The 27,928-nt window shown below is 49.1% G+C and overlaps 2 protein-coding genes across 2 annotated transcripts in view; both read right to left on the minus strand.

Annotated features, from left to right (window-relative positions):
• Window positions 1-8,792, minus strand: part of LOC308116049 (glypican-1-like) — a gene marked incomplete at its 5' end in the record, with an annotated part of 40,379 nt that extends 31,587 nt beyond the window's left edge. Inside the window, 2 exon segments of the mRNA XM_080474015.1 lie at window positions 8,647-8,765; window positions 8,767-8,792. Of these exon segments, the coding sequence (XP_080330141.1) occupies window positions 8,647-8,765; window positions 8,767-8,792 (145 nt within the window).
• A 13,421-nt stretch (window positions 8,793-22,213) lies between these two features.
• Window positions 22,214-27,928, minus strand: part of LOC308115497 (glypican-5-like) — a gene marked incomplete at both ends in the record, with an annotated part of 47,590 nt that continues 41,875 nt past the window's right edge. Inside the window, one exon of the mRNA XM_080473054.1 lies at window positions 22,214-22,332. Coding sequence (XP_080329180.1) covers window positions 22,214-22,332 — 119 coding nt within the window. The remainder of the gene's footprint in view (window positions 22,333-27,928) is intronic.

Genomic DNA, 27,928 nt, shown 5'->3' on the forward strand with positions numbered 1-27,928 from the left:
ACTGATCTGTGTGTGTGTGTGTGTGTGTGTGTGTGTGTGTGTGTGTGTGTGTGTGTGTGTGTGTGTGTGTGTGTGTGTGTGTGTGTGTGTGTGTGTGTGTGTGTGTGTGTGTGTGTGTGTGTGTGTGTGTGTGTGTGTTCAGGTTGGAGGTTTCTGAAACTGCTTCCTGGGGAATGACTGCAACGAACAGCACAAGAAGATTAAATTCTCTCCTGCCCACATAGAGTCAAGTCAAAGTGATGAATGCTGGTGATGAATGCTGGTGATGAATGCTGGTGATGAATGATGAGGTCAGAGACACGCAGGCCTGCTGCATCTTCATGAGCATCACGTATTCTAGAGGCGGTGGTTGGAAAATTTAAAAAAGGGAAAGAGCTGAGGAGCAGAAGCTCGACCTGTTTGAAGGCCCCGACATCAATCTGCTGCTGGGGATTAATCCTCCACCTCCACCTCCTCCTCCACCTCCACCTCCTCCTCCATCTCCTCCTCCTCCACCTCCTTCCATTCTGGCGATACCAGAATACTGCAGTACTGTCAGTATGGTCAGCAGGCAGACGAGAGGACGAGCGGTGTGAGATTCTTTAATGTGAACCTCAGGTTGCCTCTTTGTTTTGTTAGAGTCAGCCGAGGTACTGAGCCCAGACCTGTGTGTAGCGTTACACTGCACTTTAAGCTCAGGGTTACTGTACTGTACTGTACTGTACTGTACTGGACTGGACTGGACTGGACTGGACTGGACTGGACTGGACTGGACTGGACTGTACTGACTGTACTGTACTGGACTGTACTGGACTGGACTGGACTGTACTGGACTGGACTGGACTGGACTGGACTGTACTGACTGTACTGTACTGGACTGTACTGGACTGGACTGGACTGTACTGGACTGGACTGGACTGGACTGGACTGGACTGTACTGTACTGGACTGTACTGGACTGTACTGTACTGTAACTGTAACTGTAACTGTACCTGTAACTGCATAACGATGGTTTATCAACCTGGAGTGGAACTGGAGCCTCGGAATCAACCTGACTGAAGTAACACATCATCAGTTCAAGGACAAACAACCAGGAAACAGCTTCCTCCTTTCTTCTGGTGTCCACACCATCCTGTCCTCCTCCACCTCCTCCACCTCCACCTCCTCCTCCACCTCCTCCTCCTCCACCTCCACCTCCTCCACCTCCACCTCCTCCACCTCCTCCTCCACCTCCTCCTCCACCATCTCTCTCTCATGTCGCTACAACAGACATCATGAAAAATTCACAGCTCTGCTTTTAACAACCAACCAAAGTCTTGTTACACACACACACACACACACACACACACACACACACACACACACACACACACACACACACACACACACACACACACACACACACACACACACACACACACACACTATTGTTCAGTCGGAGTATTTTGCATTTTAGGCTGGAATCACAAAATATTCATCTTTTTAGCTTATAAGTAAAATTATATTTCTTCTATATTTTGCTTTAGCACCATCCAAACCCCGACTACGTCACCCCCATAAATAGAGGATTTCAATATAATCTATGCTTTATTAAAGGGGTCAAATTCTGATAAATCCACTTCCTGAAGGTTCTCCAGCAGTACTACTCGTCCCCCATACCTGGACTAACGTCCCAGAAGTGAAGACAGTCTGTCCTCTCTGTCCCTGGCTTGTTTCAGTTTTAAAAAGTGTGTTGCTCCAAGCAGCCAATCAGAATCAAACCCTATATAGTGTCATCGGGGGTTTAGCCAATCACAATCAAGGTAGGCCCTCCCTTTGACTCCTCCCACAATTAGGCAGCTCTGCTCTGGCACATGGCACCACGAGAGGAAGTACTTCCTCCTCTTCCCAAGATGGGCATGTGTGGGCGGAGCCAGTCCAGCTCAAACAGACACAGCAGATTCTGAATGTAGCTCCTATGATCCAATATTCAAATGAGGAAAATCAAGGAGGAGCTAGAAACTTAGAATACTGAAGGTTTCTGGACCGACCAGACCAGGAGGAGGAGGAGAACAGGAGGAGGAGGAGAAACAGGAGGAGGAGGAGGAGAACAGGAGGAGGAGGAGAACAGGAGGAGGAGAACAGGAGGAGGAGGAGGAGGAGAACAGGAGAACAGGAGGAGGAGGAGAACAGGAGGAGGAGAACAGGAGGAGGAGGTGAACAGGAGGAGGAGGAGAACAGGAGGAACAGGAGGTGGAGGAGAACAGGAGGAGGAGGTGAACAGGAGGAGGAGAACAGGAGGAACAGGAGGAGGAGGAGGAGGAGGAGAACAGGAGGAGGAGGAGAACAGGAGGAACAGGAGGAGGAGGAGGAGAACAGGAGGAGGAGGTGAACAGGAGGAGGAGAACAGGAGGAACAGGAGGAGGAGGAGGAGGAGGAGAACAGGAGGAGGAGGAGGAGGAGAACAGGAGGAGGAGGAGAACAGGAGGAGGAGGTGAACAGGAGGAGGAGAACAGGAGGAACAGGAGGAGGAGAACAGGAGGAGGAGGAGGAGGAGAACAGGAGGAACAGGAGGAGGAGGACAGGAGGAGGAGGAGGAGAACAGGAGGAGGTGAACAGGAGGAGGAGGAGGACAGGAGGAGGAGGAGGAGGAGGAGGAGGAGGTGAACAGGAGGAGGTGAACAGGAGGAGGAGGAGAACAGGAGGGAGGAGGAGGAGGAGAACAGGAGGAGGAGGTGAACAGGAGAAGGAGGAGGAGAACAGGAGGAGGAGGTGAACAGGAGGAGGTGAACAGGAGGAGGAGGAGAACAGGAGGAGGAGGAGGAGGAGAACAGGAGGAGGAGGAGAACAGGAGGAGGAGGTGAACAGGAGAAGGAGGAGGAGGAGAACAGGAGGAGGAGGAGAACAGGAGGAGGAGGTGAACAGGAGAAGGAGGAGGAGGAGAACAGGAGGAGGAGGAGAACAGGAGGAGGAGGTGAACAGGAGACGTTTCAGACAAAGATTCCCACTAATGATAAGGTTAGTGAGTAAAACCAAACAGCTGAATGTATAATACCGTGGTCCAGTTATCCTAATATGTACAATTGAAAGGTTTATTTTTATTCCTGCACTCCTGTATGACACATAGATTAAAGTTTAATGAAACAATTAAAGCCAAATTTATACAAACTATGTTCCTTTTTAAGTCTTACATCAGAAGAAACTTCTAAAGTAGGCAAATTAATAAAGATAGACGATGAGGAGGTCATTCTGAGCCTCTCTCTCTCCCACTTCAGTAAATGTAAGGAGGTTCAAATGAAGAAACATGAAACAGTCAACAAGACGTCCTTTTGGGGACAGAAACACCAAACCCAGCCTGCAGAGTCACTTCATCACAGGATGAGCTGCTCTGTCCAAGTGTCTCCTCCAGAGAGGGTGTTGGCTTACACACACACACACACACACACACACACACACACACACACACACACACACACACACACACACACACACACACGCACACAGTAGAAACACAATGTGGAGGTAAGACGGCCGGCGGGCCTCAGAGACAGACGAGCAGGCAGCAGGAGAGACAACCTCCATTCAGAAGCTGTGAAACCTAAAGAGCAAAAAGGAAAGAATGAAGTCTGAGAAGAAAAGATTTTTTGTTGTTTTTTTTCTGCTCCAGCGAGGAATCTGGAGCGTTCGGTCGTCAAATTACACCGAGGAGCGGTGATCGCTATCGTTTCCACTGTTCATGTATTTTAGAGCCAAACGGCCTCCACCTTATCACCTGATCGTATATTACCTCTCCTCTACTTTCTGTTTCATTGTTAAACACTTTACATTCAGGAAGATGGCGGCGTGTTGCTCTGCGCTCCACCGACACACTGCTCAGACACATGCTTCGCTTTTCTTTAGAAGTTTGACATTAATTAATTAATTAATTAATTAATGAGAGAAACGGAGCTTCTGTCTAATGTAATAAAACACATTATCATATATAACATAAAACACTGCATCAGCAACATTTTCTTCCTCATGGTGTGGAGTCAGGAGTCATTGAAAAGTTGACCAACCGATGGTCTTCAACAATTTGTGAAAAAGTGTTTATGTGTGAATAAATTTTATTCCTGGCTTGTTATTAAGATTGAAGTCTTAAAGGCAGATCCATATTAATAAAGATTGGGTCGCGATCGGAGCTGTGAAACGTTTGATATCAAGCATTTGAACTGAAGAGTTTGGTGTCGTCCATTAAATCAGCCGTTATTCTGAATTCATGTCAAGTAAGATGTATGACAAACCTTTAAAAATCACTGCATGAATAACTTCTTTAACTTTTGTATTAATGCCTATCAAATGTAAAGAAATCAGTTTAAAAGTATAAAACGACAATGACTCGGCTAATTTATGGATTTAACAGCTTGGTGATGCGTTCAGGTGCATCACGTAGCTCTGACCTTTCTTTGGTTCTGATTTAATTAGGAGGGCCGGGCTTCTATTCAGGTGAAATCAAGGTCCACCATAGGACAAGCATGTTCATGAAAGAAATGTCCATTCTCACAGAAAGTACCTGAGCTAGATTACCAAATAATCCTTGTGCATTTCGACAAGATGATTCTAACAAAGAAGAAGCTGTAGAGACAAAGCCCCCTGAGGGTGGAGCTGAGGGTGGAGCTGAGGGTGGAGCTGTGGGTGGAGCTGAGGGTGGAGCTGAGGGTGGAGCTGTGGGTGGAGCTGTGGGTGGAGCTGAGGGTGGAGCTGAGGGTGGAGCTGTCGGTGGAGCTGAGGGTGGAGCTGAGGGTGGAGCTGAGGGTGGAGCTGTCGGTGGAGCTGTGGGTGGAGCTGAGGGTGGAGCTGAGGGTGGAGCTGAGGGTGGAGCTGTCGGTGGAGCTGAGGGTGGAGCTGAGGGTGGAGCTGAGGGTGGAGCTGTGGGTGGAGCTGAGGGTGGAGCTGAGGGTGGAGCTGAGGGTGGAGCTGTCGGTGGAGCTGAGGGTGGAGCTGTGGGTGGAGCTGTGGGTGGAGCTGAGGGTGGAGCTGAGGCCAGACGGAGTCACTTTGAGCCACAGGAGGTTTAGTAGCTGTGACTGAGGTTGAGTCACTGAACCACTGGAGGTGTTGGTGTGTGTTTAATCTGGACTGTCTGGCCAACAGAGCGACTCTGCGGTTCGTCTTCTAGAGGAAATAAAGTCCAACGTAAATCCTCCTTGAACTCAGGTGTTGCTTTGGTTCAGAGGAACGAGTGTGTTCAGTCCGACTTCTATCCACAGAGCTTTAGTTCTAAGAACTTTCTGGCTTCAGGTACCGAGAGCTTTTCTTTCCCGTGACTATGAGGCCAGTGGCCTCCTGTGACGCTGTGCTGCTCTACCGGTACTGATGGTGCTGCTCTGCCGGTACTGATGGTGATGAGCAGCACAGCGTTACAGGAGGCCAGTGGCCTCCTGTAACGCTGTGCCGCTCTGCCGGTACTGATGGTGCTGCTCTACCGGTACTGATGGTGCTGCTCTGCCGGTACTGATGGTGCTGCTCTACCGGTACTGATGGTGCTGCTCTGCCGGTACTGATGGTGCTGCTCTGCCGGTACTGATGGTGCTGCTCTGCCGGTACTGATGGTGATGAGCAGCAGAGTTTGCTGCTCCGGGCGTGAGGCCGCTGGCGCCGGACGGCTGAAACTTCTCCGTTTACTCCCGGGACAAACATCGAAGAAAATCGGCTTGGCGCTGACTGCAGGGCTGTTTTCCTCCCAGAGTGAGGAACGGGGATGTTTAACCTCGGACGGTTCCAGACGATCCTCAGGTAAAGAACCAGAGTTCTACCTTCCAGCCCACGGTCTGAGCAGAACATTGAGTGTTCCTGTTTTGAGGAGAGGAACGTTAAGAGACGGTTTGGAGGTCCGGCTGCTGCAGCAGCACCACTGCAGCTCTGCTCATGGGCACCGGCTGGCAGGAACTTTGCAGAGGTGAATTATTCTTTAGAGTTTATTGGGCTAAAGTCAATTTAACATCTGTTGTATCACATTTGGCAAAGTACGAGTACTACTGTACAAGAGTACATATAATAAATACTGAATCCCTCAGTAACATTTTCTACTTCCGCTACCAAAATAAATCTCATAAAGTAATCCAATACTGTACTTGTGTGTTTATTAATGCTCAGTAATGTAGAATAAAGAAACCGGATAGGTTGTAATATCGTAGTAATCTATAGTTCAGGGGATTTTCTTTGTCTCATAAAGACGAGGCCACATTTTGCAGGATGGTCAGCAGGTTGTAACCTTCAGCGTCTGGAGAGCAGGAAGCACCAGGATCCTCCTCACAACAAACTTTAAGAAACTGCTGTCCCATCGATGGACCAACTCCTGGACCAACTCCTGGACCAACTCCTGGACCAACTCCTGGACCAACTCCTGGACCAACTAACTCCTGGACCAACTCCTGGACCAACTCCTGGACCAACTAACTCCTGACCAACTCCTGGACCAACTCCTGGACCAACTCCTGGACTAACTCCTGGACCAACTCCTGGACCAACTCCTGGACTAACTCCTGGGACCAACTCCTGGACCAACTCCTGGACCAACTCCTGGACCAACTCCTGGACCAACTCCTGGACCAACTAACTCCTGGACCAACTCCTGGACCAACTCCTGGACCAACTAACTCCTGGACCAACTCCTGGACCAACTCCTGGACCAACTCCTGGACTAACTCCTGGACCAACTCCTGGACCAACTCCTGGACTAACTCCTGGACCAACTCCTGGACCAACTCCTGGACCAACTCCTGGACCAACTCCTGGACCACCTCCTGGACCAACTCCTGGACCAACTCCTGGACCAACTCCTGGACCACCTCCTGGACCACCTCCTGGACCAACTCCTGGACCACCGCCAGACGGTGGACGGTGACGTCGTCTCTTCTCGCCAGAATAATGTATTAAAGTCCTCTTAAACTTTTCACTTTGCTCTCAGGCTGATTCCTGCTGTTTTCTAACAAATCCTCCTGACATCCATTATCAAAGAAACCTTCCCTCCGTCCCGCCGGCCGTAAACATGCAGGGATGATTGAAAGTAGCTGAAATAGATTAAAGAGTTTAAAGTCTTTCTGAGGATTTCTGCCGCCAACGACTTTTTCAAAGACCAAGAGAATAAAAGCATCTTCACCTTTCAATACAACAATAAGAGAGAGAGAGAGAGAGAGAGAGAGAGAGAGAGAGAGAGAGAGAGAGAGAGAGAGAGAGAGAGAGAGAGAGAGAGAGAGAGAGAGAGAGAGAGAGAGAGAGAGAGAGAGAGAGAGAGAGAGAGACCTCAGGTTTCCTTCAGTCATTGGTGAAACACCAACAGAAACCTTCAGTGACTCACCGTCTCAGCCTGATCTTTCCTGTTTTTCTTTTACTCTCTCTCTCTTTCTCTCTCTCCACAAATCTCTTCATCTTGCTCTTATCGGCTTGCTGCTTTCTGTCTCACACACACACACACACACACACACACACACACACACACACACACACACATACACACACACACACACACACACACACACACACACACACACACACACACACACACACACACACACACACACAAATCCAATATTAATAACTCTCCAGCCCCTGTACACTCCCCATTTTCAGTGACACTTGATGAAATGACCTTCATATCTCACACACACACACACACACACACACACACACACACACACACACACACACACACACACACACACACACACACACACACACACACACAGAGTTCTGTGTTGCTGAAGGCCAGACGGCTGGATCAGCCGACCAGAGACACTGTGATGTGTGACAGGTTACCTGACTGACCAGGTAATTGACTGATTGATTAAATGCTGATTGCTGGACTGACATGACGGCTGAGTGACAAGGGAAGGTGGAGGAAAACAAACGAGAGTAGAATGAATGCAAAGCATCAATTCATCTGCATCTTGATGGTGTGAGATGTTGGGCTGTTGTTTCTCCATGAAGCCTGGGACTCGCCTTAATTGTAACTTTATGCAAATAAAAATGCAATCTGCAGCCTTTGACCCCCCCCCCCCCCCCCCCCCCCCCCCCACACACACACACACACACACAAACACACACACACACACACGCTTGTCCATCACAGCCATTAAACAGCAGGAAAGTTTAGCTCCTGAACTGTAATTTATTGTGAAAAGCTGCTGACACTGGCTGTGAAAGCTTCAGTAAACAACCTGAAATGACATGAAGAGACTGGAACACCACAAGTCTCCTGGCCTACACACCCAGAGCAGACAATGGAAACGTCCTGGAAGCATCAGGAATAATAAAGATGTGCAGGAGGGCCTATGGACTGGGGCAACACTTCACACTGGGAGGGGTAAGAGGGACAGACACATGGAGCAAAACCTGTCCTCCAGAACAATGAGAGCAGTGGATGTAACCTAAGACTGAGACTCCAGGAGCTTAAGGTGGAGTTCCAGGTCTGTATAGTGAGCCTTCACACCGCAGGCACCCTGGGACACGAAATACTGTGAAAGACAGACGTGAGGGGGCTATGAAAAGTAATATTGCAAAAGAAAAGGAAACGGGAGGAAATGCCACGACTCGGCTGCGTCGCGATATCGTCTAAGTATTTTGAGCGTCACTAATAAAAACCAAACTACTGATTCAGTCAGTGGAAGAGCATCAAGATGTGTGTTTCCGCTCCTCCAGCAGAACTCACCGGAGATCTCAGTCTGCGGGACCCCGACCAGAGTGAAGCCTTTCCCGGTGTAGAACTGCCGCAGGTCGGCGCAGCTCCTCTCCGCCCCGCGCACCGCGCCCGGCGCTGCGCACAGCAGGGACGCAAAGGAGCGCCGGGAGACGCATCGTTAGTCCTCCTCTCCTCCTCCACGGGCAGACGGAGAACCCCCCCAGGCTGCCGGGCAGCTCTTCCTCAGGCGCGCCTCCTCCTCTTTCCTTGTAGATTTTTTATTTGATTATTTCTTTACTTACGGGACTTTCGGTGCGTCGGCAGAAGCGGCGCGTCCCGTTCAAACTGCACAAAGCGTGCGGTGCGTTTCTGCGTGAAAGGAGAGCTGCGGCGCGCGTCTGGAGGTGTCAGGTACTCCCCCGCTCCTCCTCCTCCTCCTCCTCCTCCTCCTCCTCCTCCTGCCGGCTGCAGAGATGCGCGAGACAAAAGGAATGAAGAGCGCGCGTGAGAGCAGGTGTTGCTCCGTTCGAGCTGATCCGCGCGCACTACCGCGACATGGCGACCGGTCAGTCCGTCAGTCTGTCGGTCCGTCAGTCCGTCGGTCTGTCGGTCTGTCGGTCTGTCGGTGAGCCGCTGGACGGGGAAGCTTCTGCGGTGCTGCCGGTGAGGAGAGGAGCCCGGGCCGGTGACACGCTCCTCCGGAGGCTCCGGGACAATGAAGCCGGACTGGTGGTGGTGATGCGCCCTCTCTTTGTGTGTGTGTGTGTGTGTGTGTGTGTGTGTGAGTGTGTGTGTGTGTGTGTGTGTGTGTGTGTGTGTGTGTGTGTGTGTGTGTGTGTGTGTGTGTGTGTGTGTGTGTGTGTGTGTGTGTGTTGCCAGAGCGAAACCACGCCCCCTGTAGGTTATAAAAGCAATACAAGTTCAGAAATAAAGTTAAAACGATTATTTGAATAAAAAAGTGAAAATTCTTCCCCAAATGTTGATTTGAATTTATTTTTATTCTCAAACTAGGAACGAATTGATGAAAGACTGCGAGGTGACTGCTTTACTGTTATTAAGTATTATTTCAAGATGTCATATAACCAGATATGTACGCAGATATTTACACTCTACAATGGACTCCCAACATAGGATTAACTAAACTATTAAACTAAAAGATAAACTAAACTATTAAACTAAAAGATAAACTAAACCATTAAACTAAAAGATAAACTAAACTATTAACCTAAAAGATAAACTAAACAATTTTGTAGTTTTTTTCTCTGGAAACGAAGTAAAACCACGAAGAGCTTCTAAGAATGAGAAAGAAGCCGCTCGTCTTTACTGTGACTTTATTTACAGGTTTTGTAAAGACGGTTGTGATTTGAGACTTCAGACCCTCTGGCCTGGACTTTCTCTGCTGAAGGATTGTCCAGCTGCTCTGCAGCCGCTCATCATCAGTCACACTGACATGAGGACGAGTTCAACTAGAGAAAAGCATCTTGAGCATCGATGCAGGAATCAGAATGAACCAGAGGAGATCCTGGGAAGAACCGCTCAGTTTTTACAGAGTCTATCAAGAGCTGCTGAGGATTCACCGTCTTCCTGCTGCTCAACATGGCCGAGCTGCTGGACGCTCTGCTTCTTCTCAGTCAACATCCTCCTCCTCCCTGGCAGAGCAGCGGCAGTAGAGCCACAGCAGAGCAGCAGTAGAGCAGTAGCAGAGCAGCAGTAGAGTAGCAATAGAGCAGTAGCAGAGGAGCAGTAGAGCAGCGGCAGAAGAGCAGCAGCAGCAGTAGAGCAGTAGCAGTCAAGCAGAGCAGCAGCAGTAGAGCAGCAGTAGAGCAATAGCAGTAGAGCAGTAGTAGAGGCAATAGCAGTAGAGCAGCAGTAGAGCAGTAGCAGTCGAGCAGAGCAGCAGCAGTAGAGCAGCAGTAGAGCAATAGCAGTAGAGCAGCAGTAGAGCAGTAGCAGTCGAGCAGAGCAGCAGCAGTAGAGCAGCAGTAGAGCAATAGCAGTAGAGCAGTAGTAGTAGAGCAGCAGCAGTAGAGCAGTAGCAGAACAGCAGCAGCAGTAGAGCAGTTTTCTAAGATTCAGGTAGTAATTTATTATTTCTTATTGTATTTATTTACCACGATGTCCTTCAACACATTAACTACTCAGCCTCACTAGAATTCTATACTTTTATATTTTACTACAGAGTACTACGGATTGTTAGATGTTTTTATTGACATTATTTCAATCATGTCAATAAAATGTGATGCACATGACAATTTGTGTTACTGTCACACATCCATCATCCACCCATCATCCAGCCATCCATCCATCATCCAGCCATCCACCCATCATCCAGCCATCCATCCATCATCCATCCATCCACCCATCATCCAGCCATCCATCCATCATCCAGCCATCCATCCATCATCCATCATCCACCCATCATCCATCATCCACCCATCATCCATCATCCACCCATCATCCAGCCATCCATCCATCATCCATCCATCAATCCATCATCCATCCATCCATCCAGCCATCCATCCATCCATCATCCATCATCCATCCATCCATCCATCCATCCATCCATCCATCCATCCATCCATCATCCATCCATCCATCCATCCATCCATCCATCCATCATCCATCCATCCACCCATCATCCATCCATCCATCCATCATCCATCCATCATCCATCCATCCATCATCCATCCATACATCCATCCATCCATCATCCATCCATCCATCATCCATCCATCCATCATCCATCATCCATCCATCCATCCATCATCCATCCATCCATCCATCCATCATCCATCCATCCATCCATCATCCATCCATCCACCCATCATCCATCCATCCATCCATCCATCATCCATCCATCATCCATCCATCCATCCATCATCCATCATCCATCATCCATCATCCATCCATCCATCCATCATCCATCCATCCACCCATCATCCATCCATCCATCATCCATCCATCCATCCATCATCCATCCATCCATCCATCCATCCATCCATCATCCATCCATCCACCCATCATCCATCATCCATCCATCCATCATCCATCCATCCATCCATCCATCATCCATCATCCATCATCCATCCATCCATCCATCCATCCATCCATCCATCCATCCATCCATCCATCCACCCATCCACCCATCATCCATCCACCCATCCATCATTCATCCATCCACCCATCCATCATCCATCCACCCATCCATCCAACCACCCATCCATCATCCATCCACCCATCCATCATCCATCCACCCATCCATCATTCATCCATCCATCCATCATTCATCCATCCATCATCCATCCACCCATCCATCATCCATCCACCCATCCATCATTCATCCATCCATCATCCATCCACCCATCCATCATCCATCCACCCATCCATCATTCATCCATCCATCATCCATCCACCCATCCATCCAACCACCCATCCATCATCCATCCATCATCCATCCACCCATACATCCATCCATCATCCATTCATCATCCATCCACCCATCCATCATCCATCCATCCATCCATCCATCCATCATCCATCCATCCATCATCCATCCATCCATCCATCATCCATCCATCCATCATCCATCCATCTATCCATCCATCATCCATCCATCCATCATCCATCCATCATCCATCCATCCATCATCCATCCATCCATCCATCCATCATCCATCATCCATCATCCATCCATCCATCCATCCATCATCCATCCATCCATCCATCCATACATCCATCCATCATCCATCCATCCATCATCCATCCATCATCCATCATCCATCATCCATCCATCCATCCATCCATCATCCATCCATCCATCCATCCATCCATCCATCATCCATCCATCCATCATCCATCCATCCATCCATCATCCATCCATCCATCCATCCATCCATCCATCCATCCATCCATCCATCCATCATCCATCCATCCATCATCCATCCATCCATCATCCATCCATCATCCATCCATCCATCCATCATCCATCCATCCATCCATCCATCATCCATCCATCCATCATCCATCATCCATCCATCCATCATCCATCCATCATCCATCCATCCATCATCCATCCATCCATCCATCCATCCATCCATCATCCATCCATCCATCCATCCATCCATCCATCCATCCATCCATCCATACATCCATCCATCATCCATCATCCATCCATCCATCCATCATCCATCCATCCATCCATCATCCATCCATCCATCATCCATCCATCCATCCATACATCCATCCATCATCCATCATCCATCATTCATCCATCATCCATCCATCCATCCATCCATCATCCATCCATCCATCCATCCATCTATCCATCCATCATCCATCCATCATCCATCCATCATCCATCCATCCATCATCCATCATCTCGTCCCTCAGGAGGAGGTTTCGCTCCCCTGAGGCATTAGAGTCTTTCTGTTGTCAGAAACTGTCTTTAGTCCGTCTTTGAGCAGAACTGAGCCTCTCTTCACTTTCTCTTTCTTTATTTAATATTCCTGCGGCGCCACACGCTGTGAGTAAGGCAGGTCAGAGACACGTGATCATCAGCAGGATTTAAACTAGTTATCTGCCAAGTTCACTTCTTCTTTTCTCTCCATCTGAACTTCATGGCCTCGGCTCACAAACCCAGAGAGACACGTTTTAATACTTCCATTTTGGAATCTCTTCCCTCTTCAACATCCGTCCTCACATCCGTCCTCACATCCGTCCTCACATCCGTCCTGCAGCGTCGTGCCAAAGCTTCAGAGCAGGAAGACAAAGCAGCTCAGCCTGCTGCGACCTGCGACTGCTGCTGGAGTGAAATACTTCTCTGCTCTGCCTCCTTGCAGCTCTGTAAATCGGAGCCACAGATTCTGCTCTCTCAGCACATTTTAATCCCACGGTCCGTTACTAACGTCCCCAGATATCTGCAGACACCTCCCAACCGTGAGTCACCACCCTCACTCCAGAGAAGATCTCTCACACTGGCTGCCATCCCAGCTAATAACAACTTGCTTCAACCTGAAACTCTGTGGAGTCAATTCTACGTCGCCTGTGGTGAAGTCAGGAGAGCAAACAGTGGAGCGATGGAGGGTTCACCATCGTGTCTCTGCTGAGGCTCATGAAGGTTCTCCATCACCTCCGTCCGGCCAGGAACACCAACCTGCTGGTCAAAACTAAAGCTGAAGGTTTCCACACAACAACGTCCTGACCTGCTGCTCCGTCACCTCCTGACCTGCTGCTCCATCACCTCCTGACCTGCTGCTCCATCACCTCCTGACCTGCTGCTCCGTCACCTCCTGACCTGCTGCTCCATCACCTCCTGACCTGCTGCTCCATCACCTCCTGACCTGCTGCTCCATCACCTCCTGACCTGCTGCTTCCTCACCTCCTGACCTGCTGCCCCGTCACCTGCTGCCCCATCACCTGCTGCTCCATCACCTCCTGACCTGCTGCTTCCTCACCTCCTGACCTGCTGCCCCGTCACCTGCTGCCCCATCACCTGCTGCTCCATCACCTCCTGACCTGCTGCTTCCTCACCTCCTGACCTGCTGCTTCCTCACCTCCTGACCTGCTGCTCCATCACCTCCTGACCTGCTGCTCCATCACCTCCTGACCTGCTGCTTCCTCACCTCCTGACCTGCTGCCCCGTCACCTGCTGCCCCATCACCTGCTGCTCCGTCACCTCCTGACCTGCTGCTTCCTCACCTCCTGACCTGCTGCTTCCTCACCTCCTGACCTGCTGCCCCGTCACCTGCTGCTCCGTCACCTCCTGACCTGCTGCTCCGTCACCTCCTGACCTGCTGCTTCCTCTGCTGCCCCGTCACCTGCTGCTCCGTCACCTCCTGACCTGCTGCCCCATCACCTCCTGACCTGCTGCTCCGTCACCTCCTGACCTGCTGCCCCGTCACCTCCTGACCTGCTGCCCCGTCACTTGCTGCCCCGTCACCTCCTGACCTGCTGCCCCGTCACCTGCTGCTCCGTCACCTCCTGACCTGCTGCCCCATCACCTCCTGACCTGCTGCTTCCTCACCTCCTGACCTGCTGCTTCCTCACCTCCTGACCTGCTGCTCCATCACCTCCTGACCTGCTGCTCCATCACCTCCTGACCTGCTGCTTCCTCACCTCCTGACCTGCTGCCCCGTCACTTGCTGCTCCGTCACCTCCTGACCTGCTGCTCAGAGCCTCAGCTCACCTGGAGTTTGGGGAACTGAAGCAACCATAAATCACATAAGACACTTTATTCTGAGGACACACCTGGACAGGTGAAGAGGGCAGGACACACCTGGACAGGTGAAGAGGGCAGGACACACCTGGACACACCTGGACAGGTGTTTGTCCAGGATGATGTAGGATGCAGGAGGTGGCTGAGAGGAGGAGCTGCTCAGGTGCTTCAAGCAGAACTCCTGAAACTAGAACGAACCGGGTCCGTCTGAATAGTCCCTCCTATCTCCTTATCTATGGACTTCACCTTAACCCCTGGATGACATCACAGGGTTAAGGAAAGGTTCTAAAGGAAGCATCAGTGCTTCCTCGGCTAAAGGAGGTTCTAAAGGATCAGTGGTTCCTAGGCTAAAGGAGGTTCTAAAGGATCAGTGGTTCCTCGGCTAAAGGAGGTTCTAAAGGATCAGTGGTTCCTAGGCTAAAGGAGGTTCTAAAGGATCAGTGGTTCCTAGGCTAAAGGAGGTTCTAAAGGATCAGTGGTTCCTAGGCTAAAGGAGGTTCTAAAGGAAGCGACGAGCCTCCTTTCCTTTGCTTAGTGAGGATTCAGACAGACCTCATCATGGCCGCCACACTAAACCCTTCCTGGGTGATGGAGGAGTGATGGAGGAGTGATGGAGGAGTGATGGAGGAGTGATGGAGGAGGGATGGAGGAGTGATGGAGGAGTGATGGAGGAGGGATGGAGGAGGAGACAGTGTCCTCTCAGGCTGGTGAAACACACCTGCTCAGCTGCTCACCTGCAGGATCCTTATTATCCAATCAGCAGCAAGCTGCAGTCTCTCCTCACAGACGAACCTCAGATTGAACATTTGTTTGACAAAATGAAAAATATTCAAATAAACTTTTACACATTTTTACCAAAACAAACTAACGTGTTTTAATCACTTTTAATGTGCTTGGAGCTCTAAAGTTATCCAACTATTTATCACGGACATATATTTATGGAGGATTTTCACAAGGCTACATAAACTCTCCTCTCTCTCCCTCTCCCCCTCCCCCTCTCCCCCTCTCTCCCCCTCCCTCTCTCTCCCCCCTCCCTCTCTCTCCCCCCTCTCTCCCCCTCCCTCTCTCTCCCCCTCTCTCCCCCTCCCTCTCTCTCCCCCTCCCTCTCTCTCCCCCTCTCTCCCCTCCCCCTCTCTCCCCCTCCCTCTCTCTCTCTCCCCCCTCCCTCTCTCTCTCTCTCTCCCCCTCCCCTCTCTCCCCCTCTCTCTCTCTCTCTCCCCCTCCCTCTCTCTCTCTCTCTCCCCCTCCCCCTCTCTCCCCTCTCTCTCTCTCTCTCCCCCTCCCCCTCTCTCCCCCTCCCTCTCTCTCTCTCCCCCTCCCTCTCTCTCCCCCTCCCCCTCTCTCCCCCTCTCTCCCCCTCTCTCCCCCTCCCTCTCTCTCCCCCTCTCTCCCCCTCCCCCTCTCTCCCCCTCTCTCTCTCTCCCCCTCCCTCTCTCTCTCTCTCTCTCCCCCTCCCCCTCTCTCCCCCTCCCTCTCTCTCCCCCTCCCCCTCTCTCCCCCTCTCTCCCCCTCTCTCCCCCTCCCTCTCTCTCCCCCTCTCTCCCCCTCTCTCCCCTCTCCCCCTCCCCCTCTCTCCCCCTCCCTCTCTCTCTCTCCCCCTCCCTCTCTCTCCCCCTCTCTCCCCCTCCCTCTCTCTCCCCCTCTCTCCCCCTCTCTCCCCCTCCCCCTCTCTCCCCCTCCCTCTCTCTCTCTCCCTCCCTCTCTCTCTCTCTCTCTCCCTCCCTCTCTCTCTCTCTCTCTCTCTCTCTCTCTCTCTCTCCCCCTCCCTCTCCCTCTCTCTCCCCCTCCCTCTCTCTCTCTCCCTCTCTCTGTCCAAACCCTCTACCTTGAGATGGGACATGAACCCTCTACCTAGAGGTGGGACATGAACCCTCTACCTTGAGACGGGACATGAACCCTCTACCTAGAGGTGGGACATGAACCCTCTACCTTGAGGTGGGACATGAACCCTCTACCTAGAGAGTCTCATGCTCTACCAGCTGAGCCAGCCGGGGGCCCTCAGTGGACCAGCCCCAAATAATACAAACACAGAGCAAAGGTGAAATGCATATTTGAAAATAGTTTATTATTTCATACATTAAGCTTGTGAACATTAATAACTCAGTGTGTGTTAGAGAGTCACATCAGACTCAGAGTTAGTTCACATTAGCGTGAGGACAGGTCCAGTCTGGGTTCAGGCAGGACGCATCCTGCTGCACAGACACACCCACTGACTCAGCTGTTACACTTCAAGAAAGTGAGTTTAATTTGACTTTGAATTGAGTTTTATTCCCGATCCTGGAGCGACAGTGTGAGCGTCCAGAGCAGAGACACACAAGGTCATTTCACTGTGACTTATCATCTCACGTCAACATGTTGCTCAGGCTCATGTACAGATGATAGAAACATTCACACATTTCTCATTACAAACATTTAATCAATGTTTGTGAGCGACCACAGAAAACCTCTCATCCCGCCCACGTCTTCATTTGCTCGTCTCTCCCTCCAACATTCGGACGACACAATCACCCATGAGAGCTGGAAAGTCTCAGTCATTTATGGCATATCATTAAAGTACATATAAAATCATACAAAATATATGAAAATATACTTTAAAACCATTTTTAAAATAGAACAGTGACCCAACTTGGTTTTACAATTTGATAAACAACGTAATACTGTACACTGAGTGGTACTTTCTACACGACCATTTATCCTCTTCAGGGTCTGTGAGTTTTTTTCTAAAAGTACAAGAACGTCTATGAAGAGCGGTGACAGGAGGGGTTGAGTTCAATGTTTCATCTCATTTGGGTATAACCTTTAAATAGTAATAAAATAATGACTCACTGGTGTGAGGATTATGTGGTAAAAGATAAAACCCAGACTGCAGCTCTTAACTGGCCTCCTGTCGGTCACGTGATTAAAGTGAGGCGCAGTGAGGTGCAGCCGAGCCGCTCGCTCTGGTCCAGTCGTCCGCTGTTGTTATGAGGTTAGAGGAACCAAATAGGATTTATATCGATTAAATTCACACGTTTGAACCACCCTCCTAAATACTGCCCTCTCTTGTGATTACCAGACAACCCAATATATTGAAACTCTGTTAAATGTGATATTTTACATCCATTTAAGCTCATGGTATACCAGTAAAATCAAACAGGCCTATTGTTTGTTTTTTTTTCAAATAAAAATGGAGATGAAATGTAAGACAAGCTGTAAAAAAGCCCTGCTGCTTCCCTGCAGGGCTTTTATTTCATTTGTTTTATTATAATACCGACCATTCCTGGGAGTTTAAGCCTAGAAATGACAAATGACCCCAGAGGGAGAAGTTTCAGAGACGCTTCCTTATCACACACACACACACACACACACACACACACACACACACACACACACACACACACACACACACACACACACACACACACACACACACACACACACACACACACACACACACACACACACACACACACACACACACACACACGTATATATTTCAGATTGTTTATTACATGACTCACTGAAAAAATAATTGTTTTTAAAAATGACTTGTTTTGAAAAGTGCCTTTGTTTCCCCTTGTCAGCATGTGGAGGTCAAGGGTCAGCAAATCTCCACGAATACGCCGTCGCTGTAAACGCACCGGTGTGTGAACAGCGGAGGCGTTCAGCCATCATGGGCCTTGATACATCTTGTAAAGGTCAAAGGTCAAACCAAACAAACAACATCCCGTCTCCTCTCGTCTATATTAATCTCTATTTACACATCAAGCCCTTGTTGTCTATAGAAAGTCTTCATACATATATATATATATATATATATATATATATATATATGAAGACCTTCTTTGTATATAATTCTATAATTCTATTATTTACATCTCTCTTCAGAGAAAGGTGAGTGGTGATGTGCAGTCCAACCAATCAGAATCAGAGTTAAATACAGGATGAACACCTACAGAGGTCAGAGGTCAGCGCAGGTAATGAAGAGATGACTACTCGCCCACAGCTGTGGAAAACCACCAGTTTGTCCCACGAGCTCGGCCACATGCAACACCAAGGACCAGAGCAGCCGGGTCGAACCTCCGACTCCTCCACAGCACCACAAAATGCCCAGCGTGTCACTTCCTGTCACCGTTTGTCGGATTTGTCTGTTTCCAGATGTGCGTCTTCACGGTCAGCGAGGTTCCCACGGTAAAACCAGGAGCAGCAGCAAGGTCACCGCAGCCAGAGGTTCCATGGTTATCATGTGTGCTGAGCCTTGGACAGACGCCTGGAAGAGCAGAGGAAACATTCAAGTCACATTATATGGAGGAATATAGAAAAACAAAGCGATGTTTATTGGAGTGAATCCCCAGAACACTGAAATAAATAAATGAAAAGTAAATGTTTGTGGGTCTGTACCGTACTGTCTCAAGCATCTAAGAATCAATGTTTTGTTATCTCCTTCAGCAATGTGACAGATTAGTCTTCAAATCGAGTTGAAATGATTTACTATCTTATTTCAGCTAATTATCTAATGATTTTGAATAATAAATCTAATGATTTTGAATAATAAAGTATTCTGACATAAATCACAACCACTACCTTCTAACAAGCAGGTCTACTGCATTTATCACTGGAGGTATTGTAACTATACAATAATATTAAAATGGTTTAATGGGGACAGAGTTGGTGGGTGTTTTTTTGTTTTTTAATTGGAAGCAAATTCATGTATTTTGGTTTATGTTTTCATGGTTCCCATAAAAACAGACCATCATTATTGTTAAAGCCGTCGTCAGCAGAATCCTGGTTTCCTGGTTAAAACTTGATTCTTGGTGTTGAACCTCAGTTGAAAGTGAAAATCTGGAGTTTGAAAGTTTTTCTGTTTGGACTCTTTGTTCAAACCAGAATCGGCCACAAGGGGGCGCCACCCCAGAACGGGAGGTTTAGATTGTCGTCAACTCAGGAGGCTGAAATCATAAACCACCTCTGCTAGATTTAGCTGCTAACTGCTAACCGCTAACAGGACTAGTAGAAACGTTGAACCATGTGATTTACAAATGAGCCTGTATTTCATTTTAAACCTCCGGGGGGCGCTGCTCTGCAGCTGGATGTTTGGAGACGCTGCACCATCGCTTTTATTTTTAATGTGAGGGAAGGACTGTTATACTATGCTATCGCTATGCTATCACCATGCTATCACTATGCTATCACCTAGCTATCGCTATGCTATCACCATGCTATCACTATGCTATCACCTAGCTATCGCTATGCTATCGCCATGCTATCACTATGCTATCGCCATGCTATCACTATGCTATCACCATGCTATCGCTATGCTATCACCATGACTGACAGTTCCTGCAGCCAATCAGCAGCCTAACATCCTAGCAGTCAGAATCTCTCCTGTTCTCTCTGAGAGGAAGTTGTGGGATGAAACAGGGTCAGAATGAAGCTCCAGGTTTGATTGTTTAAAGGAGACTGGAGACGTGAGAATACCAAGTGATGACTCCTTTAAATTGTTGTGATCTAAAGTTCTATCTATCCAGCAGACAATAAAAATGAGGTGGTGTGATTTGTAGTAGGAGTAAAGCACGATGTTAAAAGTTTATTCTCTGAATTCCATCCATGCAACCGCAGCGATGAGAAACCAAACTAACTGTTGATGGTTCCACCGTCCGGGGTCAATGACAAAGAACTCCAATTTCTACATTAGTGGTCGACCCGTGGTCCCCACATGTTGCAGTAACGTAGTAAAATCATCTCCGACCTGAGACTCTCTCTCACTCTTTAGATTTTCAGTTTTCCTACAGATCTTACAGGCTTCAATATTTAATGGCTTCATACTGTACGACACCTCAGACAGAGCCAGCGGTCAACGTCACCTCAGACAGAGCCAGCGGTCAACGTCACCTCGGGCAGAGCCAGCGGTCAACGTCACTTAGACAGAGCCAGCGGTCAACGTCACCTCGGGCAGAGCCAGCGGTCAACGACACCTCAGACAGAGCCAGCGGTCAACGTCACCTCGGGCAGAGCCAGCGGTCAACGACACCGAGGGCAGAGCCAGCGGTCAACGACACCTAGGGCAGAGCCAGCGGTCAACGACACCTTGGGCAGAGCCAGCGGTCAACGTCACCTCAGACAGAGCCAGCGGTCAACGTCACTTAGACAGAGCCAGCGGTCAACGTCACTTCAGACAGAGCCAGCGGTCAACGTCACCTCAGACAGAGCCAGCGGTCAACGTCACCTCGGACAGAGCCAGCGGTCAACGTCACTTAGACAGAGCCAGCGGTCAACGACACCGAGGGCAGAGCCAGCGGTCAACGACACCTCAGACAGAGCCAGCGGTCAACGTCAGGGCAGAGCGTCTAGTGAGTGGTGTGTTATCATGCTGCATCGTCATCTGTGTGATGGAGGTCCGGAGGCGATGAGCCCATCAACGACCTGCACTGCGGCTCCTCAGTAACCAATGGAAGCAGCTCCATGCCAGAGAAACGTCAGGGTGTAAAATAAACATAACAACAGGAAACACATTTCTGATGCAGAACCACTGCTGTGTCTCCACTGCGCCACAGGAGGCAGCAGAGATCAACTCCAGGTCCCTCTGAAGAAGTCTGGGCTCGTCTGGCTCGTCTGCTTCCCGTCACACACCAGGACGACCACGTTTCCTAACAGAAAGACATTTTGGTCGCAGCTGAGGAACTCTTCCCCACGTCGGTCAACAAATGATCTGCTTTTCTTCTGTTTCAGAAGTTGGTTTTTTTCCTAGTTTCTTTTTTTACCTTCGCCCACGAACGTTAACCGACCGACGAATGTTTTTATGTATTTTACCAACTTTTCACAAAAACTCCTCACCCGAATGACATGAAATGTTCAGGGATGATTTGTCATCATCAAGGACCACTCCGTTAGATTTTAAGACATTAACAACTGAATGTTTCTGAATAAATCTCAAAAAACTGTGAAGAACTTTCCATACAAAGTGGATGAGGGAGGAGAGCAGAGGAGTGAGGCTTCTGTTGCCATGGAGACGCTCAGTGTTTTAATTGATGTAGCTACCTGACAGGCTAGTTAGCATTGATATGAGCTAACGGTTAACATGGTAGCGATGCTAACTCGGTTCCACAAACCCAATGTGGCCTCGGTGAAAGTCTGCGCTCTACCGAGTGTAGCTCTACTTTCTCCTTTTTTTTTTTGTTCTTACTTAAAACCCAATAATTCCTTCTGACCGGAGGAGGATTCAGGACAGTCAGGACAGGAGAACTGGCGGCGGCCAAGCGTTTTTGATGTTGCCTCTTCATGACGGTGAAGCAGAATCCAGCGGCGCTGACTGTTGACCACTAACAGAACCCTGGTTCAGAGCGGCTCAGTTCCCCTGCTGATGATGTCATGTTGCAATAGTAATAGTAAAATAAAATAAGGTTTGTCAACCTACTGGAGGGGAGCTGTGACGAGGAGGGGCGGGGCGTCTCGCAGGAGGAGGGGGAGGAGCCACAGCTTTTCTTCCTGGTTTACGCCCACTAGACACATCGTCTGTTTCATCTCCTGAAAAGAAAAAGCCAAAGCAGTTTTTCATTTTTAAGAAGGAGTTTTGATAAAAGAACTGAGAGGAGAGAAGCAGTGAAGTGTTGAATCATCTTCAGCTCCTCCTTTCTCCCACACGTCTATCCAACACAAACAGAACAAGTGAATAAAAACACATAGAAACATGACATTAAAGAAGGAATTAGTCCAGTTTGAGAGATTTTATAATCTCAGGAAGCCAGTTACTGTCAGGAAAGTGTAAATATCACAAAACTGTTTTAGTTTCAGTCTTTAGTCGACAGGAAAAGAGTTTCCAGCATTTCAGGCTGTTGTTGTCTAGACCTGACCGATTTATGGATTTCACTCCGCCTACACACACACACACACACACACACACACACACACACACACACACACACACACACACACACACACACACACACACACACACACACACACACACACACACACACACACACACACACAAGCAGCTGGTCGACTCCAGCTTTGTACTCATTAAGTGAAGCAACATTTTGCACATCTGTGTGTGTGTGTGTGTGTGTGTGTGTGTGTGTGTGTGTGTGTGTGTGTGTGTGTGTGTGTGTGTGTGTGTGTGTGTTGGCAGAACTCCAGACTCCTCCTGGGAGAAACTCAGGTAAATGAGTGGATTAGGATGGGAGGGAGACAGATTGTGCCGCCAGCAACACACGCAAACACACACACACACACACACACACACACACACACACACACACACACACACACACACACACACACACACACACACACACACACACACACACACACACACACACACACACACACACACACACACACACACACACACACACACACACCTTAAAAAAGCCCGAATAATAAAAATGCCGACATCACAGAAGTTCAAAACACAAACTTCAACAATCCTCTGCATTAAATAAACACCTTGGTTTGCAAAGTACAAGATATTTTGTTGTTTGTTTGTCTGTGCTGACGACCTGTTAGTGTTTACCAAACAGCCATATGGAAATCAGATCTCTAGCTCTATCTCTATCTCGAGAGATAGAGATAGAGATAGAGATAGAGCTGACAGAGCTATAGAGCTTTTATTGTGCACAACAGAAGTAATGGTGAGTTTCCAGGTTGTAATCAGAGTGTTATGATAGTTTATGAGCAGATACAGTAGAACTCTCCAGAGCCTCGCATCACATTTAAAGGAAAATTTTCACATGATGCTGGACAGTTGTAGTTGTGAGGTTTGAGAAGAATTCAGCTAAATATCAAAATAAAGTATTATTCATCTACATATGTTGAGAAAAAAGCTGGAGGAGTTGTGATGAAGTTGTTCAGGGCAAAAGTCAACTTAGTGGAGAGAAACCAGAGACGTGATGAGGCTGTTCTGTGTTCCTCTCTGGAAAAAACACCTAGAAATGACTGTTCATGTGCTGCTTTATAAATAAAGTTGAATTGATTTTTTATTCTTCAAGATTGTTTTTCACAGAAATGTTAAATTGTTCTTCCCAGGACCTTCCTGCTGGAACTCAGATTAGGAACCTGTTTGTGGGCCGAGTCTTCAGGTCTGCAGTGGCTGAATCTGCAGGTTCTCCTCTGGGTCTGGTTCTGCAGGTTTCTCCTCTTCTGGGTGTGGTACTGCAGGTTGCTCCTCCTCTGGGTCTGGTTCTGTAGGTTTCTCCTCTTCTGGGTCTGGTACTGCAGGTTGCTCCTCCTCTGGGTCTGGTTCTGCAGGTTTCTCCTCTTCTGGGTGTGGTACTGCAGGTTTCTCCTCTTCTGGGTCTGGTACTGCAGGTTTCTCTTCTTCTGGGTCTGGTACTGCAGGTTTCTCCTCCTCTGGGTGTGGTTCTGCAGGTTTCTCCTCTTCTGGGTGTGGTACTGCAGGTTTCTCCTCTTCTGGGTCTGGTACTGCAGGTTTCTCTTCTTCTGGGTCTGGTACTGCAGGTTTCTCCTCCTCTGGGTGTGGTTCTGCAGGTTTCTCCTCTTCTGGGTGTGGTACTGCAGGTTTCTCCTCCTCTGGGTGTGGTTCTGCAGGTTCTTCTCTGGCTGTGGTTCTGCAGGTTTCTCCTCTTCTGGGTGTGGTTCTGCAGGTTCTTCTCTGGCTGTGGTTCTGCAGGTTCTCCTCTGGGTGTGGTTCTGCAGGTTCTCCTCTGGGTGTTTCCTGAGGCGACTGTGTTGTTTGTATCAATAAAGTTGAATTGAATGGAGCCTCAGCAGCTGCAGTGAAAGGTTCAGCACTTCTTATTTCCTTCACCACCAATCAGAGGGAATCAAACTATAAACACTTTAACCATTAAAACCTTGTGTGTGTGTGTGTGTGTGTGTGTGTGTGTGTGTGTGTGTGTGTGTGTGTGTGTGTGTGTGTGTGTGTGTGTGTGTGTGTGTGTGTGTGTGTGTGTGTGTGTGTGTGTGTGTGTGTGTGTGTGTGTGTGTGTGTGTGTGTGTCCCACATGCCCTTCAGCATGGCTGTCTCCTAGCAACAACCCAAAACATGGCACATATGGCACACACACACAGAGAATGTGTGCGTGTGTGTGTGTGTGTGTGTGTGTGTGTGTGTGTGTGTGTGTGTGTGTGTGTGTGTGTGTGTGTGTGTGTGTGAGTGAAACGGGGAGTGTGAGAAGACCAGATACCTTAATGTCTGTGGTGTTTTTCACAAAACTGTCAATTTAGGTTCCAATTCTAACTAATATTGTTTCTCAGTCTGTGGACGCAACAGACATTCACTCACACAAAGATACACAAGTGAACACACTGGAAAATGACCTTGAAGAGCATCTGGGTAGCTGTGTGTGTGTGTGTGTGTGTGTGTGTGTGTGTGTGTGTGTGTGTGTGTGTGTGTGTGTGTGTGTGTGTGTGTGTGTGTGTGTGTGTAAGCGTGTAAATGTATCCCAAGCATTTCCAGCTGAATCAGTAATGAGCATTTTATTACTTCAGCCTCAGTTCCCCAGGGAGGAAACACACACACACACACACACACACACACACACACACACACACACACACACACACACACACACACACACACACACACACACACACACACACACACACACACACACACACACACACACACACACACACACACACACACACACACACAGCAGAAAGAGTGTGACGGAATTATCCCCTCTGATCTAAATCTAATGACATGAAGCCGGTCGGTGACTTCAGCTGAGAGAAGAAAAGAAAAGAAGGAGAGGTGGAGCGGCGCCCTTCCAGAAGAAAAGAAAAGAAGGAGAGGTGGAGCGGCGACCTTCCAGAAGAAAAGAAAAGAAGGAGAGGTGGAGCGGCGACCTTCCAGAAGAAAAGAAAAGAAGGAGAGGTGGAGCGGCGACCTTCCAGAAGAAAAGAAAAGAAGGAGAGGTGGAGCGGCGCCCTTCCAGACATCAACCTCCTTTGTCATGAAGCACCGTCGTCCACGTTGATGAGAATCATCACTCTGTCCAGTTCACCCTTCAGACTTTTTAAATACTGAATCACAACATGGAGCAGTGTCTTTAGTGATCAATTCAATTAACCAGTCACTCTAATATGACCACTTCTTCCACCAACGACTAATCTAACATGGTAATATTTCCAAACCAGTAATCAGATTAAAGTTACTTATCTACAGAAGAGTATTAGGGCCACTGAAGTAAAGAAAATATATTGGAGGTGAAAACAAAACCTCGTGCAACATTTTCTTTCTTAAATCCAAAGTGGAGAGGTCGGTCCGTCCCTCATCATTTGACCCTGGAAGCTGAATTAATGAGATTAAATCACTTCATTCTGACTATGTGGGGTTGCTTACTGCTTATGGACGTCTGGTTTTACACAGGATTTCCTTGTTTAATAAAAATACTCTTCATAAGCATCCCAGGATGTCTGCAGGCTGCAGCTCCTCTTACAGTCTCATACTGATGTTTCCTCCAGTCAGCAGCAGGAAACTATTCCCACATGCTTAACAAACATTTGCACAACATATTAGACCTCAATGAACATCATCAATGAGATTCTAAACTTTGTATTGGTTATAGTCGATGAGCTGTTTCTGTAAATCTCTCTTGTATTTACAGAATCTTCACATTAAGACACAAAAACACTTCAAATTCAAAGTTAGAAAGTTTGTGACTTTTGGAAATGAAAGCAGGTTTTCTGTCCTCACGTCCTCCTGAAGACTTTATATGACGTGTCCTGTCATAGCAGTCAGTCCTCTTATCTCTGGACTTGAAAGGAGGAAAAAGAAGAAAAGATGATTATGAGAAGAGTCTCTGGGAGTTGGAATGAAGCCAGGGTCCTCGGTGGGGGTCTGGAGGGAGGCTGGTGGGGGGCTGGTGGGAGACTGGTGGGAGACTGGTGGGGGGCTGGTGGGAGGCTGGTGGGGGGCTGGTGGGGGGCTGGTGGGAGGCTGGTGGGAGGCTGGTGGGAGGCTGGTGGGAGACTGGTGGGGGCTGGTGGGAGGCTGGTGGGAGACTGGTGGGGGGCTGGTGGGAGGCTGGTGGGAGGCTGGTGGGAGACTGGTGGGGGGCTGGTGGGAGGCTGGTGGGAGGCTGGTGGGAGACTGGTGGGGGGCTGGTGGGAGGCTGGTGGGAGGCTGGTGGGGGGCTGGTGGGAGACTGGTGGGGGGCTGGTGGGAGGCTGGTGGGGGTCTGGTGGGAGACTGGTGGGGGGCTGGTGGGAGACTGGTGGGAGACTGGTGGGAGGCTGGTGGGGGTCTGGTGGGGGGCTGGTGGGGGGCTGGTGGGGGGCTGGTGGGAGACTGGTGGGAGTCTGGTGGGAGACTGGTGGGAGGCTGGTGGGGGGCTGGTGGGGGTCTGGTGGGAGACTGGTGGGGGGCTGGTGGGGGGCTGGTGGGAGGCTGGTGGGGGGCTGGTGGGAGGCTGGTGGGAGACTGGTGGGGGGCTGGTGGGAGGCTGGTGGGGGGCTGGTGGGGGGCTGGTGGGAGACTGGTGGGAGACTGGTGGGGGGCTGGTGGGGGGCTGGTGGGGGTCTGGTGGGAGACTGGTGGGGGGCTGGTGGGGGGCTGGTGGGAGGCTGGTGGGAGGCTGGTGGGAGGCTGGTGGGAGGAGTCTGTAGAGTTCAGTGAGCAGAGGAAAGAAGACGTGAAGCTGCTTCCTGAGACCATCAGCTCAGTTAAAGTCACATGGACGTTTGGAGGAAATCTGAAGTGAACCGTGTTAAAGAGCTTTGATGAGACGATCAAACTTTGTATTGATCCGCCACAAAGGGCCAAACTTGAATGTTTCCAGGATCTGTGATCACTGGAGGAACATCCAGCTTTGCTTTATTCCCACTGAAGAGTCATGGACATGCAGCGCACTGTGACGTGGCTCAATAAAATGTCTACTCACAACTCCAAAATGAAACGGTACTCCATCAGATGAATCAGAGACGGCCTACTGGGGTCATCAGAATAATTCTAACTCCTTTAATCCAGACTAGTCAATCTGCTGCCATAGCAGCTGGAACGCCCTGGCTCCTCAATTTGCTAAGTCGTTCTGACTTTTATTCAACGGATTGAAATGAACATTTCTTCACTTCATCATTCAAGGAAAAGCAAAGCCTGTTATTAATAACTGAGTTTAGACATTCAGCCACGCAGGAGGAGAAGAAGCATCTGAACTGC

Source organism: Lipophrys pholis, assembly GCF_963383615.2.
Source record: "Lipophrys pholis genome assembly, chromosome: 10".
Lineage (NCBI taxonomy): Eukaryota > Metazoa > Chordata > Actinopteri > Blenniiformes > Blenniidae > Lipophrys > Lipophrys pholis.